The sequence below is a fragment of the Hipposideros armiger genome, unplaced genomic scaffold, assembly GCF_001890085.2.
Source record: "Hipposideros armiger isolate ML-2016 unplaced genomic scaffold, ASM189008v1 scaffold_1430, whole genome shotgun sequence".
Lineage (NCBI taxonomy): Eukaryota > Metazoa > Chordata > Mammalia > Chiroptera > Hipposideridae > Hipposideros > Hipposideros armiger.
The window spans coordinates 138,787-151,746 of record NW_017732780.1 but is presented as its reverse complement, the minus strand read 5'-3'; the positions used below and the strand labels follow the sequence as shown (position 1 = coordinate 151,746).

The following is a 12,960-nucleotide window of genomic DNA, read 5'->3' as shown; positions in this document are numbered from 1 at the left end:
TAAAGAACAAAACCACAGCAACTTGTCTGTTCCCCTTCCCCCAATTCCCCAGCACTGTTCCCATCCCCCCAATTCCCCAATTAAAAAAAAAATCTTAAAAAAAATAAATAAATAAAATAAATAAATAAATAAAATAAAATAAAATAAGGAAACAATCAGCAACAAGAAAAAATTAAAAAAAAAACAGCAGGAAGAATTGTTAACGTTTACTAAGCTCTTACTACATATCAACAGTCATGTTAAGTACTGTGGATTGGTTTCCTCATTTAACGCCCACAACACTTTGAGGTGGATGCTATTATCACCTCCACTTCACAAAGAAAAGGAAGCACAGAGAGGTAAAGTAACTCATCCAGCATCACCCAGTTGGCAGGTGGTGGAGCTGGGATTTAAAGTCACGCTCTTAGTCACATTGTACAGATGCTTTGGTTCTGTTACTGTACGGATATCACCAAACAGAGCCTGGCGTCGGTCAGATGCCCAGTAAGTGCCTCGTTCAGGAGTGAGCTCAAACACCCCAAGCTCAGGAAGGGAAGGCATGCCACCCCACTTTCCCAAGTATTTCCAGGCTCTTCATCTTCTCCCGCCCTGCACTACACTGTTCTCTCACCTTCTGGGAATAAGAGACTGAAAGCTGAGCGAGAGCGGAGAGTACGCCTCCAAGGAACCCATTCTGCGTGATCATGTTCTGGACAAGGGCCTTGAGTTTCACAATACCAGTGACTGAGTGTCAACTGAGCTAGGAACAGCCTGAAACTGTCCTCCTGGGGGCAGTCTCCATAGCAGGGGATTGCAACCCTTTCCAGCCCTTAAACTATCCAGGCAAACAAACAAACAAATGACCCCCAACCACCCACTATCCTTCCCTTCCATTCATTACCACACCCTAAAATCTCCCTAAGACCAAGGACAAAAATAACACTTACAAAGCAGGTTATTAAATCATGTTGCAAACATTCACCCAGTGCCTGGATGCTATGGTGCTGGGAGCTGGAGGGTCCTGGGTTCCTGGTGTGGGACCCAGCACACAACATGGACTCCGAAGTGCTGGTTTCTTTCCCACCTCCCAATCTCACAGGTAAGACAGAGAAACCCAACCAAGTGGATGGAGTTGTGACGAGCACGAGTGCCTCACAAAGAGCGAGCTGACAGAGGAGAGAAAGGACTCTCAATCCCGGCAGGCAGTGGGAGCTGAGCCTAGAAGGATGAAGAGAGTTTTAAGAGTTAGAAAAGAGGGAAGGGTACTGCAGGTGAAAAAAACAGTCTGAGCAAGCCCACAGCACCAGGAAATGTCCTGAAAGTTGCTTAAGTGGAGAGCGTGGAACAGACTGCAAAGGTAGAGCTGCTTCGAATTGTGAAAGGACTTACTGGCAGGCACCATGTGGCATCTGGTTTTTATTTCAGAGGCAAGAAGAGGCACAGCAGACATGGTGGACATTTGTCACTGCCTGTTCTGTCGGTCCATCATCCAACTATCCCCTCCCATCAGGCCCCTGAGCTTTCTTTTGGAGAACCCGCCCTGGATGGTCTTGGGAGGAAAGTCTCTCATTAATGCATGCTCTCACCAGGAGCGTGATTCTGGTGGGAATGACCCAAGAAAGCAGGGACATGGCACAGATCACCGTGGAGGCAGGGTCCTAACCCGGTTGTCCCGGGGCTACCCTCAGCTGCTGAGCCTCCCTTGGTTCCAGTCCATTTTCCAAGTCTGAATCTGCAGCTTTTCTGTTTGGGCTAGCCACAGGCACTTTTTGTTGCTTATCACCAAAACTCCTGATTGACACACAACAAACACACTGAAGCAGGAGAGGGACTTGATCGGGACTGTGTTTGAGAAAGATAACAAACATGAGTTATCAAGAGAGCAGACTGCCAATAGCTAGCACACCCCAGTACCAGCACGGGTCAAGCCTTTCGAAAGGGCTACTCTCCCACCACCCCTTACCCTTAGGACCTCAGCTTACCAGGTCCCTCGGCCAGATGCCTCCTCAGATCCCACCTCCCCACTAGCTTGGTGCCCCTTCTGGACGCCGTCCCAGACCTTCCAGATTCAGATCTTTGGGGGTGTATCCTGCTGGGTTCTTAGGCATTTTAAGTTTGAGAATCTCTGTCCTATATTGTTCTTCGGCCATGCTTAATCACACGTCCCCAGAACACACCGAATTATTCCCAACTTTGGTCCAGTTCTGTCAAAATGAACACCCTGCCCTTTCTCCTCTCTAAAATTCTGTTCACTCACCCATCACAACTCAGCTCAAATGCCCAAGTTCCTGGGAAGACTTTCCTAATTCCCTTCCTTAGTGCTCCCAACACTGGAAGTTTGTACCGCTGTTATGGCCTGTTGCATTTTGCTTTGTATTATGACTGGTTCATCTCTAGTATGAACCAGCACACCCCAAAGAGCCTGGTACTGTGCTGAGAATATAGCAGGTACTCATTCATCCCGAATTGGGTTGAACACATCTTAAAAATAAAATTAAAAAATGTTAAAACGACTTCTGAGCAGAGCAGGGGCTCCTAGACAGGCTTCCTGGGTCAAGGCATTTCCTATCTCATTCCCACAGGGCAGGAATGAATAGGAGACCCCATGCCAGGAGGCCCACGTTCAACTCTGGACGCTGCTACTTCACCAGCACAGGAACCTAAAAACCTCCGTCAAATCCTTTTATCTGTCTCAGTGTCTCATCTGCAAAATGGGACTGAAAATCGAGCACCTGGCTCACAGCAGCGTGAGGAAGACAAGCGTATCAGGACTTTGTAACATGCCAGGCCTCACCGGAATGTTACTTAGGAAGAAACATTAAATTTCCCTTGTTGCCACAGACGGTGAGGGCCTGAGCTGAGTAGACACCACTTTAACAAGGCAGTTCCACATCTGGTCCAGCAGCCAGCATTTCATCATAGTTCCAAACTATACCCTAAACCCAACAGACCAGTTCCACAGCCCGATGCAGAAGCTAGATTATTAGGGACATTTACACACATATTCATTAGCAATTCCCAAGGCCTGAGAGATGTAGAAAGAGCTCTGTTTTCCAGTTTCTAGCCCTTTAAAGGTTTAGGATTAGTTTCTAAACAGAGGCTCCCCAGGGAGCCTTACCTTGAGGCCCAGGCTCTGAGATCCTGCAGCTCTTTAAAAAATTCCATCTTGTCAACAAAGCTTAACCCTTGAATCCTGTGGTCCAGAAACAGAACCCTTTACCCTGCTCTCTATGACTGCGCCTTTGTGTCCCGCCCACCACACCTACAAAAGCCCTTTCAAAGGAAAAAATAAACAGTCCAAAACTCTTATTTTTTTAAAAAAAGGCCCCTTGGTCCTAAGGGTCAACTTGCTAACTGAAGTTCCTCATTCATTCTCAGAGTCAAAAGAGATGGGGGTCCCTGCCCTCTTCCTTCAGCTCATTGCACCTTGCTCCTTTTTTTCCACTTAACAATGTATCTCAGAGATCTTTGCGGCATAGTTTTCCATGGTATGGATGCGCTGTAGTTTGAATGACATTTGAGGGTGTTTCCAGTCTTATACCAGGCGCTGTACACTGACTGTCCCGTCCAGTGGTCTCCAGTAGGGTGAGGCAGCAGGAGGCCAGGACAGAAGGGTATGTATATGAGCACTGCTGGGAGGTGGGGGTGGCATCAGCTCTAAGCTGGCATACATGTGGCAAAGTGACAGCCAGTGAAGGGACTAGCGTTCTGGACTCTGGGGAAACAGACCCCCTCCTACACACTGGTGGGGGTGCAAACTGGTACATCTACCCTGGAGAGCCCAGTTTGACAGGATCTATGATAGCAAAGCCACAAATGCACACAGAGCCAGAAGAAAGTGTTAGTCCCTGCCCCTTTCTATTTTTTATCTCCTTTGATGCATGCATCATCTCTGATGAAATTCTCAGCACCCCCACTTTAATCCAGCAATCCCATCACCAGTTATTTGTCCTGCACGTACACGGGCACAGGCACCAAATGATGAATTTACAAGCTATTCACAGCACTGTTCTTATAAGACTGGAAACACCCTCAAATGTCATTCAAACTACAGCGCATCCATACCATGGAAAACTATGCCGCAAAGATCTCTGAGATACATTGTTACGTGGAAAGAAAGGGGCAAGGTGCAGAAGAACAAAGCTTAGAGCTACCTATTTGTGTAACAATAAAAAGGGGAGCAAAAAAATGAAACTCCATACTCATTTGCTTATATGTGCATTATGTAAGTGTTGAAGGAGGTAAAAGAAACTAAAAAATTAATTACTTGTGAGGAGGTAGGGGTCTTGGGCCTTAAACAAACGGTGGGTTGGGCTAGGAGGAAGACTTTACCCAGCATCCTCTAGTATTTTTTTTTATTTTGCCATATGAATGTATTACCTTTTTGAAAAAAATTAAAAATATTTTCCAAGTCATAAGCACTGATCACCACAGTAATAATGTATAGGACTGGAAAGGTTTTCAAAAACAAAAGGCTACAGCTGGCAGTGTTAAGAGCTGTAACCCAGCCCTTGGTTTGAAGAGTCCTCTTTGGGACACAGCAGTGAACCAACGGTGTGTTCGGAGCAAGAGTTCTTACCCTGATGAAAACCTGCAAATGAAGCAAATGTTGCACAGGGCCACCGGAGGCCATGTGTTTGCCTACTTAGGTAGATCACATATCTATTACACATCAACTATTTCAACATACAGCAACTAGGACATGAAAACGCTGTGACAATCTGTGAGCACATTCTTTAAGTTCAGACAGAATCCAGGAGGATATGGACAATATGATATTCAGAAAGTGCTATTTGAATCAAGTTGCTTAAGAAACTCCTTACTGAATTACAGAACTGAGGAGAGAAAATAGTTGAGTGAGAAGCAAAAATGTCCTTTTTAAAAAAATGCCAAGACATAAGCTAAGTGTAAGAAAGACAGGAAAGCCTGCTCTGGTGAGAGGCAGGAAGGAAGCACATGAGGCCAAAGGGCCTGAGTGTGAATGTGGAGAATGTTTGTCAAGGGCGAGGCCAGGTCCAGGAAGGAGGACAGAGACTGGCTCCGTGGTCTGAGCAATCCCAGAAAAGTGTCCCAGGAAATGCAACCAGATGAGATCAGGAGCTAAAAATGGGTGGGGAACAAATAAGCTGGAGTAACAGCAGCTCTTTCAACCCAAACATGAGCAATAGTGACATATATTCAAGGGTCAAAACAAAGATTGTCTTGAAAAAGGTACACATAAGGGTAAAAGGTAGAGCTGTGCTTCACCTCACTGAGCAGTTTTTCCAAAGTCTGACTCATTTAAGAAACAGGAAGTGGGGAAGTCAGTTTTTACCTTTCTCACCTCTGCCTCCCAGTGGTGTGCTGGCCACACCCTCCCCAACACTCACTGGGCTGGTTGCTCCAACTTTCCTGGTGATGTGGACACCCAGGCTGGAGACCTACCCAACTTGAAGTGCTTTCCTTTCCTCATTAGACATTCCTTTAAGAGCACCTCAGTACCAGGTACTGTCGGGGGACTCTGCCAAAGATGGAACTGCAGGGACCTAAGACAGTGCAACCAAAAGGCTCTGGAGCTGGAAGTTCCTTGCAGGCTGGGCTACCAGCAGGAGGACTGCAAGAATGCAGGTAGACGACATGGTGAACCCTCCAGCGCCCATCAAGTGCGGACAGTAACTTACAGCTTAGTCACATCAGTGTACATCATCATGGAATTCAGAACACCAAGACAAGATCCTACAAGCTTCCAGAGGAGAAAACAGGTCACACACAAAGGAACAGGAATCAAAATGGTATCAGACTTCTTGACTTCTAGAAGCTAAAAAACAATTAGGCAGTGCCTTCAAAATTCTGATATAAAACTATGTCCAACCTTAAAATTCTAAACTTAGCCAAACTATCAAATTGAAAAGAGGGTAGAATAAAGATATTTTTAGACAGGCAAGGTGCCCCCAAATTACTTCTAATGTACTTTCTCAGGAAGCTACTGGAGGATGTGCTCCATTAATACAAGGGAGGGAAAAAAGAACTATGGAACAGGGGTTTCAACATGGCCCCCAGGGTGACGGCCAAAGGTCATCCCGGGTAAGGGCAGGATAGCAGACCTGGACAGCCATCAGATGGGACAAAAAAAGGGAGGGCTCCAGGGGGGACATCAATGAGGGGGATAAAAGGAATTGACCACCATATTGAGAGTTTCTGTCACAAGATTTAGGGCTGAATTGGTTATGGGAACATGGGAAGTAAGCAAGTAAATAAATGGGGCTATTATAACCCTTAGGAAAATACAAATAGCAACAAAAAAATGTAGAGGATCTACCCAAGGGAAATGAAAACACATGTCCACACAAAAGCTTGTACACAAATGTTCATAGCAGCTTCATTCAAAATAGCCCCAAAATGGAAACAACCTAAATGTCCATCAACAGACGAATGGATAAACAAAATGTGGTCTAATCCACACAAAGGAACACTATGCAGCAACACAGATGGACCTGAACCAGTTTGCCACATATTGTATGATTCCATTTATATACAATGTGCAGAACAGGCAAATCCATGACGTCAGAAAGTAAACCAGCTCACTGAAATGTTTCTTCAGCTTTCTGGTAAGAGAACAGCTGCCTCTCCTGGCCCATCACCAACTCATTCCTGCCCCCTTTCGTGTGTATCTAGCCTTAGACCCTCTCCTCCGACCTCCTAATTGCCAAGTCCCAGGACTCCTTTCGTGGCCTTGCCATCCTTGCTGGCCTCTGCAACACTGTCTTCATTACCCATTAATTGCACCTCAAAAAGCTCTGCTCCCCCTAGTTTACTGCATTTCCCTCACCCTGACCTCCCCCCATTCTGTTTCTCTCTCCACCTCTATCCTTAGCTCATCAACAATGACTCTTCCTACATCTCCATCCCCAGTTTTGACCTTCTCCTGCGTATCTGCCTCCCGTTTCCTTCCTAGTGGAAGATTCCGCCTCCCCTAACACACTCACTCCTCAATCTCAGCCCGTTTAAGACCAATTTTCATCACGCCCCTAAACCAGCTCTTCCTACCGGCTTCTGAACGCTCCCAGTGCACCTGGATCACAGCCTTGATGGGAATCTTTAGAATTCCACCTCTGCTCTGCCTTCAGGGCCAAGCCTTCAGAGGCCATTCCTGTCACGTCCAGCCACTTCCTACTGGAGCCCCACCACCCTTAGTATCCCCATCTCATACCCGGACAGCTGCAGCTCCATCTGAATCCGTCTCCCTGACTCTAGTCTTCCGTCCCCATCACCACAGTTGAATTTTCTTAAAATCCATCATGTGTCCTCGCCCTACGTGAAAATCCTCAGCCGTTCCCTCCCTCCCTACTGTCCACACAACATCTGCGCCTGGCATGAAGACTCCCCACACTCTGGCTCCGACTCATCTTCTGTTTCCTTACACACACCACACATCTCAAGAACTTGTGTGTCATCAACTGATTTTTTTTATCATTTCCCTTCCACGTGCTTGTCATGCTGCTTCTGCCACCCATCCAGCAAAACAGCCACCTCGACGCCTCTGCCTTCCTTTCCTGATTATCAGTGGAAGGTCCTGTCATTCCAGGAGACCTTGTGACAGTGCAGGAGGCCCTGTCTCATAGCACAGATCACCACAAAAGACAGTGCTCTAGATGTTCTATCATCAGGGGCCTGGTGGTCTGGGACAACGGAGCATTCTGCAGAGGAACAAGGCCCTGAAGACCAACTAACACAGTTTTGTTGGGCCTACAGTATGTTTCTCAAAAAAAAAAAAAAAAAAGCCAACATTTAAAAATCTGGATATTTCACAGAAAAATCCAGACTTGGGCATCTCTTGAAAAAGAGGGGCTGACCCCTCTCCTGAGAGGCCTCCCCTGCCTACTCAGTCTAAATTTGGCCACCAGTCACTCTAACACAGACCCATTTTACTTTCCTCATAGAGCCCTACCTAAAGTGTTCATTTATTTTATTTGTTCAGCCTGTGTTTCCTCCCTCAAGATCTTAAGTTTCCTGAGAGAAGAGACCTTGTATGTCTTGTTCAAAGCTATCCTCAGCACTTTGTCCATCATGGGGGGTTACTTAGAAGCCAATCAAGAGATGTGCTGAATCAATGAATGGATGTAGCCTCCTTGGGCCCACACCTCTGAAGGACACTAACAGACCGCAGCAGGGCTGGTGATGTCAAATGAAGGATTCCTGCCCGCTGCCTGCCCCTCCTGGAGGCAGGTATGAGCTCTCCAGGGTGCAAGTACCCCTCTACCCCACCACACACGTACAAAAGAAATATATGTATTCATACCCAGTCTCTTCCTCCTCATATGACTGGCTTCTAGAAGCCTCCGGGCTGGCGACCCCTGATCTAACCCAAGCCCAAGGGCTCTATCTGGTACGATGTAGAATCCTGTCTAGTCCAAGGTCGCTGGACTCATTCAGGCCTCCCAGATATTCAGTTCTAGGTACAAGAAATATAATGTGAACAAAACAAAGGCCCTTGCTCTCATGGTGCTCACATTCCGGGGGGTGGAGGGGGGATGGTGGCGGATGGATGGGTAAGTATTCAGGGATATTTGTTATCTGCAGACCATTGGCCTTCAGCCTGCCCAACCTTCTTGTCCTCCAAGGCCCACCAGGTCAAGGGCCACCTGCTTGGTGTAGTCTTCCTAGTAAGCCAGCCTTCACCAGCTCCCTCCATGCTGACTTTCACTTAATGCTCTGTGCAACTGTGAGCTGTTTTATACTCAGCACTACAGTTTTACTGTGATTCATCTCAAGCTCGAGGTCATTAAATTTTGTTTTACCTATCTTTCATGTTGTCTACGTACAGCTCAGAAACTACAGCTGGCACTAGAATACTTGTTGACCAATTGAAGACAGGGAGCCACCTTTTTCCAAATCTGGTTTGGAGACCTATGAAGCCACTGAACCACTGCGTTTCCAGAATATACATTTTACTCAAGAAACCTATGAGGATAAAGTTAATACTTAACCACTAGGTAATTTAACACATTACAAATTAAGACAAATAGGGATCGATTATGCAATGGGAATGCCAAAAGGACGTGAATTTCTTTGTGTGAGCCTCCTGGTAGGCAGGTTTGGACATACTTCCTACTGGCTGTGTGACCTTGGGCGAATTCATGAACAGCCCTGGGCCTCAGTTTCAGGGTCTATGAGAGGGGACAAGAGTTGTGCAATGGTAGACTGTTGTTAAGGACGGAGAACATTCACGTATGTGAGTGCTAACACAGTGCCTGGCATGGAAGTGTTCAGAACATGCTAGAAGCCCTTGTCATTATAATTTCCCCAAACCACCCTCCTCCATTTGTTAGCACACCTCTGTATTTAGGTGCACTTAGGGGGAAAGTTTATGGTTAGACCTTGGGGCTTCAATTAAGGGTCTGACCACACTGCCCGGATGACCAAAAGTGGAAAGCAAGGACAGGCCAAGAGATAAAATATAGAAGCAAAATGGGAAAATGAGAAACTGATTCTTTCTAATTAGCTGCCTCCATTTATCTTTTCCCCTAGAAGAGAATCTTCTGCTGCCTCAGTTTCTTCGTCTGTACAATGGGGATGTAGCCATCATTCCTGCCTGCAAGGCTGTACTGAGATCCTAGACATGAACGAACTTTGGAAGGTCAAGAGCACAATGCACCTGAGTTACTGCTTTAAAGCATGGGTTCTGGACACTCTAAGGTGAGTGTGACAAGCATGGGTTCTGGACAATCTAAGGTGAGTGTGACCTTGGACAAGTTAACATCTCCTGGCTTAGTTTCCTGTAAAAATAGCAGCAATAAGAACATCTCATGGGATTGTAGTGAGGGATGAGTGAAACAATATAAAGTATTTGGGGCCTAGAACACCAGAAGCGTCCATCTATTATTATAATTTCTAACCTATTCATTGGACTTATCCCCAAGGGTCTGGTGGAGAAGCCTGATGTAGGACACCACCACTGGCCCAGGAACTGGGGTCTGCAACCAGCTAGGTGACCTTGGGCAGGTCGCTGACTCTCTCCAAACTCGGAGTTCCCGTGGTAATAAAATTAACATTGCAAGAGAGGATCCCTGGGCTCCCACCACCTCTTCTACTTTGCTGTTAGGGCCGCCAGGAGAGAGGCCACCGGCTCCCTAGCCTGTCCTCGAGGAGCCACAACTCAAAAACCCCTGCTGCTTAATTCTCTTTGCAGCGCGACAGCAGGAGCGCCGGTGTCTCCATTCCTGGGAGATGCGTCCACACACCGCCACCACCGCTCGCTTCATCAGCAACTTGCTTCTGCAACCGCTCACTGCCCAAAGTTTCCCCAGCGCCCAGCTGACCCAACTGTGGGTCAACCTCAGAAGACCAGGGCTGGGGGGCGCGGAGAATCAGGGCCCGGTCGGGGGAATCCTACAGCCGCCCCCGCAGCCGGGAGGGGAGTGACAGGTGCTCCGCGGGGCAGCAGGAGAGCCGGCCCTGGGGCAGCGCGTGTAGGCGCGCGAGGGAGGCGGCGGCCGCGCGCTCTCCTCAGGTTGCTCTCGCCCGGCCCCCGCGACGCCCCCGGCTCCGCGCTCCCTGTTTCATGACCCTCGCTCCGCTTAAAGACACGCGGCTCCCCGGAGCGGATCCCACGACCTCTCGGAGTCGAGCGTCCCGCCGGGGTTCAAATCCGCAGCGCCCGGAAAGGCTGGGGACCGCCGAGGCAACCGCGCGTGCGGATTCTTCCCGCGCGAGCCGGGGCTCAGGGCGGGGGGCGCACGCGCACCCGTGAGCGCCGCCGTAACCCCTTCCTCCCCGCGCGCCCCCGCACTCCCACCCACCCACCACTCACCGTCGATGTCCCCCAGGGTCAGCTCGTCGCCCAGCTCCGTGAGCGTCTCCATGGTCTCCATACCGCCCAGCTCGCCGCCCTCGTCCATCGCCCGGCTCGGCGCAGAGGCCTCCCTGCCGTCCCGCTCAGGGAGACGCGGGGGCGGTGCCGCTGCCACTACTCATGACACCCGACAGCCCCCGCCCGGTACCGCCTCACCGGCCGGTGCCACCCTCCGCCATGTTTGCAACGCGCAGGAGGGGCGGGACGGGATTCCCCCGCCCCAACCCGCGCCCTCTGCGGCCCCGCCCCCAGGCCGCGCGCACCCCTGTTTGTTGTCAATGGGACCAGGCTCGTCGTGGCCAATCGGCGCGCGAAGCGGCGCGTGGGGTGATGGCGCGTCATCGATCAGCAGCTTAGATTTGCATAGCGAGGTCCCTCCCCTCAGGGTGTCTTAGCGAATGCAAAACGAAGCCTCCTGGTGTTCATCCCACCCTCCTTCGCTTGGTTTAAAGGAGCCGCTCTCTTTTTCGTTGGGTCGGCTCCCCAAGCTACTCCATCCACCCGCCGGGGATTGAAGGGTTAACACGCTCCACCCCCGCCCTCTGGTCGCCCCCAGAGCAAGCTGTGAGCACATTACGTCATCTTCCCAGCTGCTACCCCGGCCCTGCCCGCCTGAGAGAGCGGGTAGAATCAAACCTGGCCCGGGAACGCTAGGGCCCGGAGTCTGGAGACCATACAAGTCGTGTTCCTCCAAAACCCCTTACAAAGGCGGCGAGTTTCCACGTGGACCGCGAGCTGTCCAAGTGCCTAGCTCTATGTCCACCTCTGCGCTTTTGCACTACGGCGACCACGCGCTTACTCCTACGGTTCTCACCCCGGGTACCTCAGAACCGCCTACAGGCTTAAAACAATGCCAGTGCCCGGGGCCACCACAGGCCTCCTGAGGCAGGGCCCAGCCTTGAGCGTTTTGACTAAGTTCCAAGGGGATTCCGACGCGCGGCCCAACCAAGGATTCCCACTCCTTCAAGCACCTCACTGCCCCATCTTGCAGCTGGTCACGATGTAAACAGATGTGCACACTTCTAGGAATATATCCTAAGGAATAAAAAGTACGAGGGCTCAAAGAAGTACACAAGTATGTGTGTGCTCAAAGACGGTCATTCCAAAGTCCTCTAATGGAAAAAATCAGGAAGCCCCATAAGGGACTGGAGGAATAAAATACATCCACACAATGGAATACCGTGGCATCATTAAACATTATGTACATAAATGTCTATTGACAGACTTTCACTATATATTGTTAAAAGGTTAAAGTATGTTTCCTGTGAGTTGCTTTGGGGTCAAGTCTTAAGAGCACACAGGCTGTATAGAGGCAGCCGTAGGGACATTATGCACAGCGTGACCTTGGGTGGTTAAGTGACTCTTCTAAGCCTCAGTTTTGTCATCTCTAAAATGGGAATAGTGCCCTCTCAGTTGCAAAGATTGAGATTATCTGTACATTCATGTATTTATTGAACACCTCTGTGGCAGGCAAACACAAACAGTTCTTGCCCTCTGAGAGTTTCCAGTGTAGTGAAGAAAACAGACATTAAACAAATATAAAAATAAGTGACATAATAGTACAAGTGACCAAAGGAAAGTAATGGGTGTAATGAAACTGTAACAAGGAACCTGACTTGGGGTGTCAGGAAAGGCCTCTGACATGTAACATGAAACCTAAAATTGAGAACTGCATCAGGTGACATGGACAACGGCCGAGGCAGCGGGAGCTGCTACCAGCAAACACCTGGCATGAGGCCTGGCACGTTGTAGGTGCCCACACGAGGTAGCTGTTGTAATGGAAATAGATACCTATGTGATCAGAAGGGCAAAAAGAATGGAAGGCCCAACAGCTGAGTGTCAGTCATGGTTATGGGAATGGTGGGATTTAGGGTGAAATTTCTTGGTACCTTCTTCTTGGTATTTCAGTACTATTTAAGAGTCTCATGCTCTACCTACTGAGCTAGCCAGGTGGCTCCAGTACTGTTTAAAATACTTTTTTTTTTTTAAGATTTTTTATTGGGGAATTGAGGGGATGGGAACAGTGCTGGGGAACTGGGGGAAGGGGAATAGATAAGTTGCTGTCGTTTTGTTCTTCAGTCTAGTTGTGGAGGATGTTGCTTCACTGGCCCAAGTTGGCACCATCATTGCGCTCTTCCCAGGCGAGGCAG

General features: G+C 48.9%; 1 protein-coding gene across 1 annotated transcript in view; it reads right to left on the bottom strand.

Annotated features, from left to right (window-relative positions):
- The window catches only part of SREBF2 (sterol regulatory element binding transcription factor 2), a 52,514-nt gene extending 41,477 nt beyond the window's left edge, over positions 1-11,037 (bottom strand). Inside the window, exon 1 of the mRNA XM_019633887.1 lies at positions 10,769-11,037. Within this exon, the coding sequence (XP_019489432.1) occupies positions 10,769-10,856 (88 nt within the window). The 5' untranslated portion in view covers positions 10,857-11,037. The remainder of the gene's footprint in view (positions 1-10,768) is intronic.
- Positions 11,038-12,960: the final 1,923 nt, after the last annotated feature.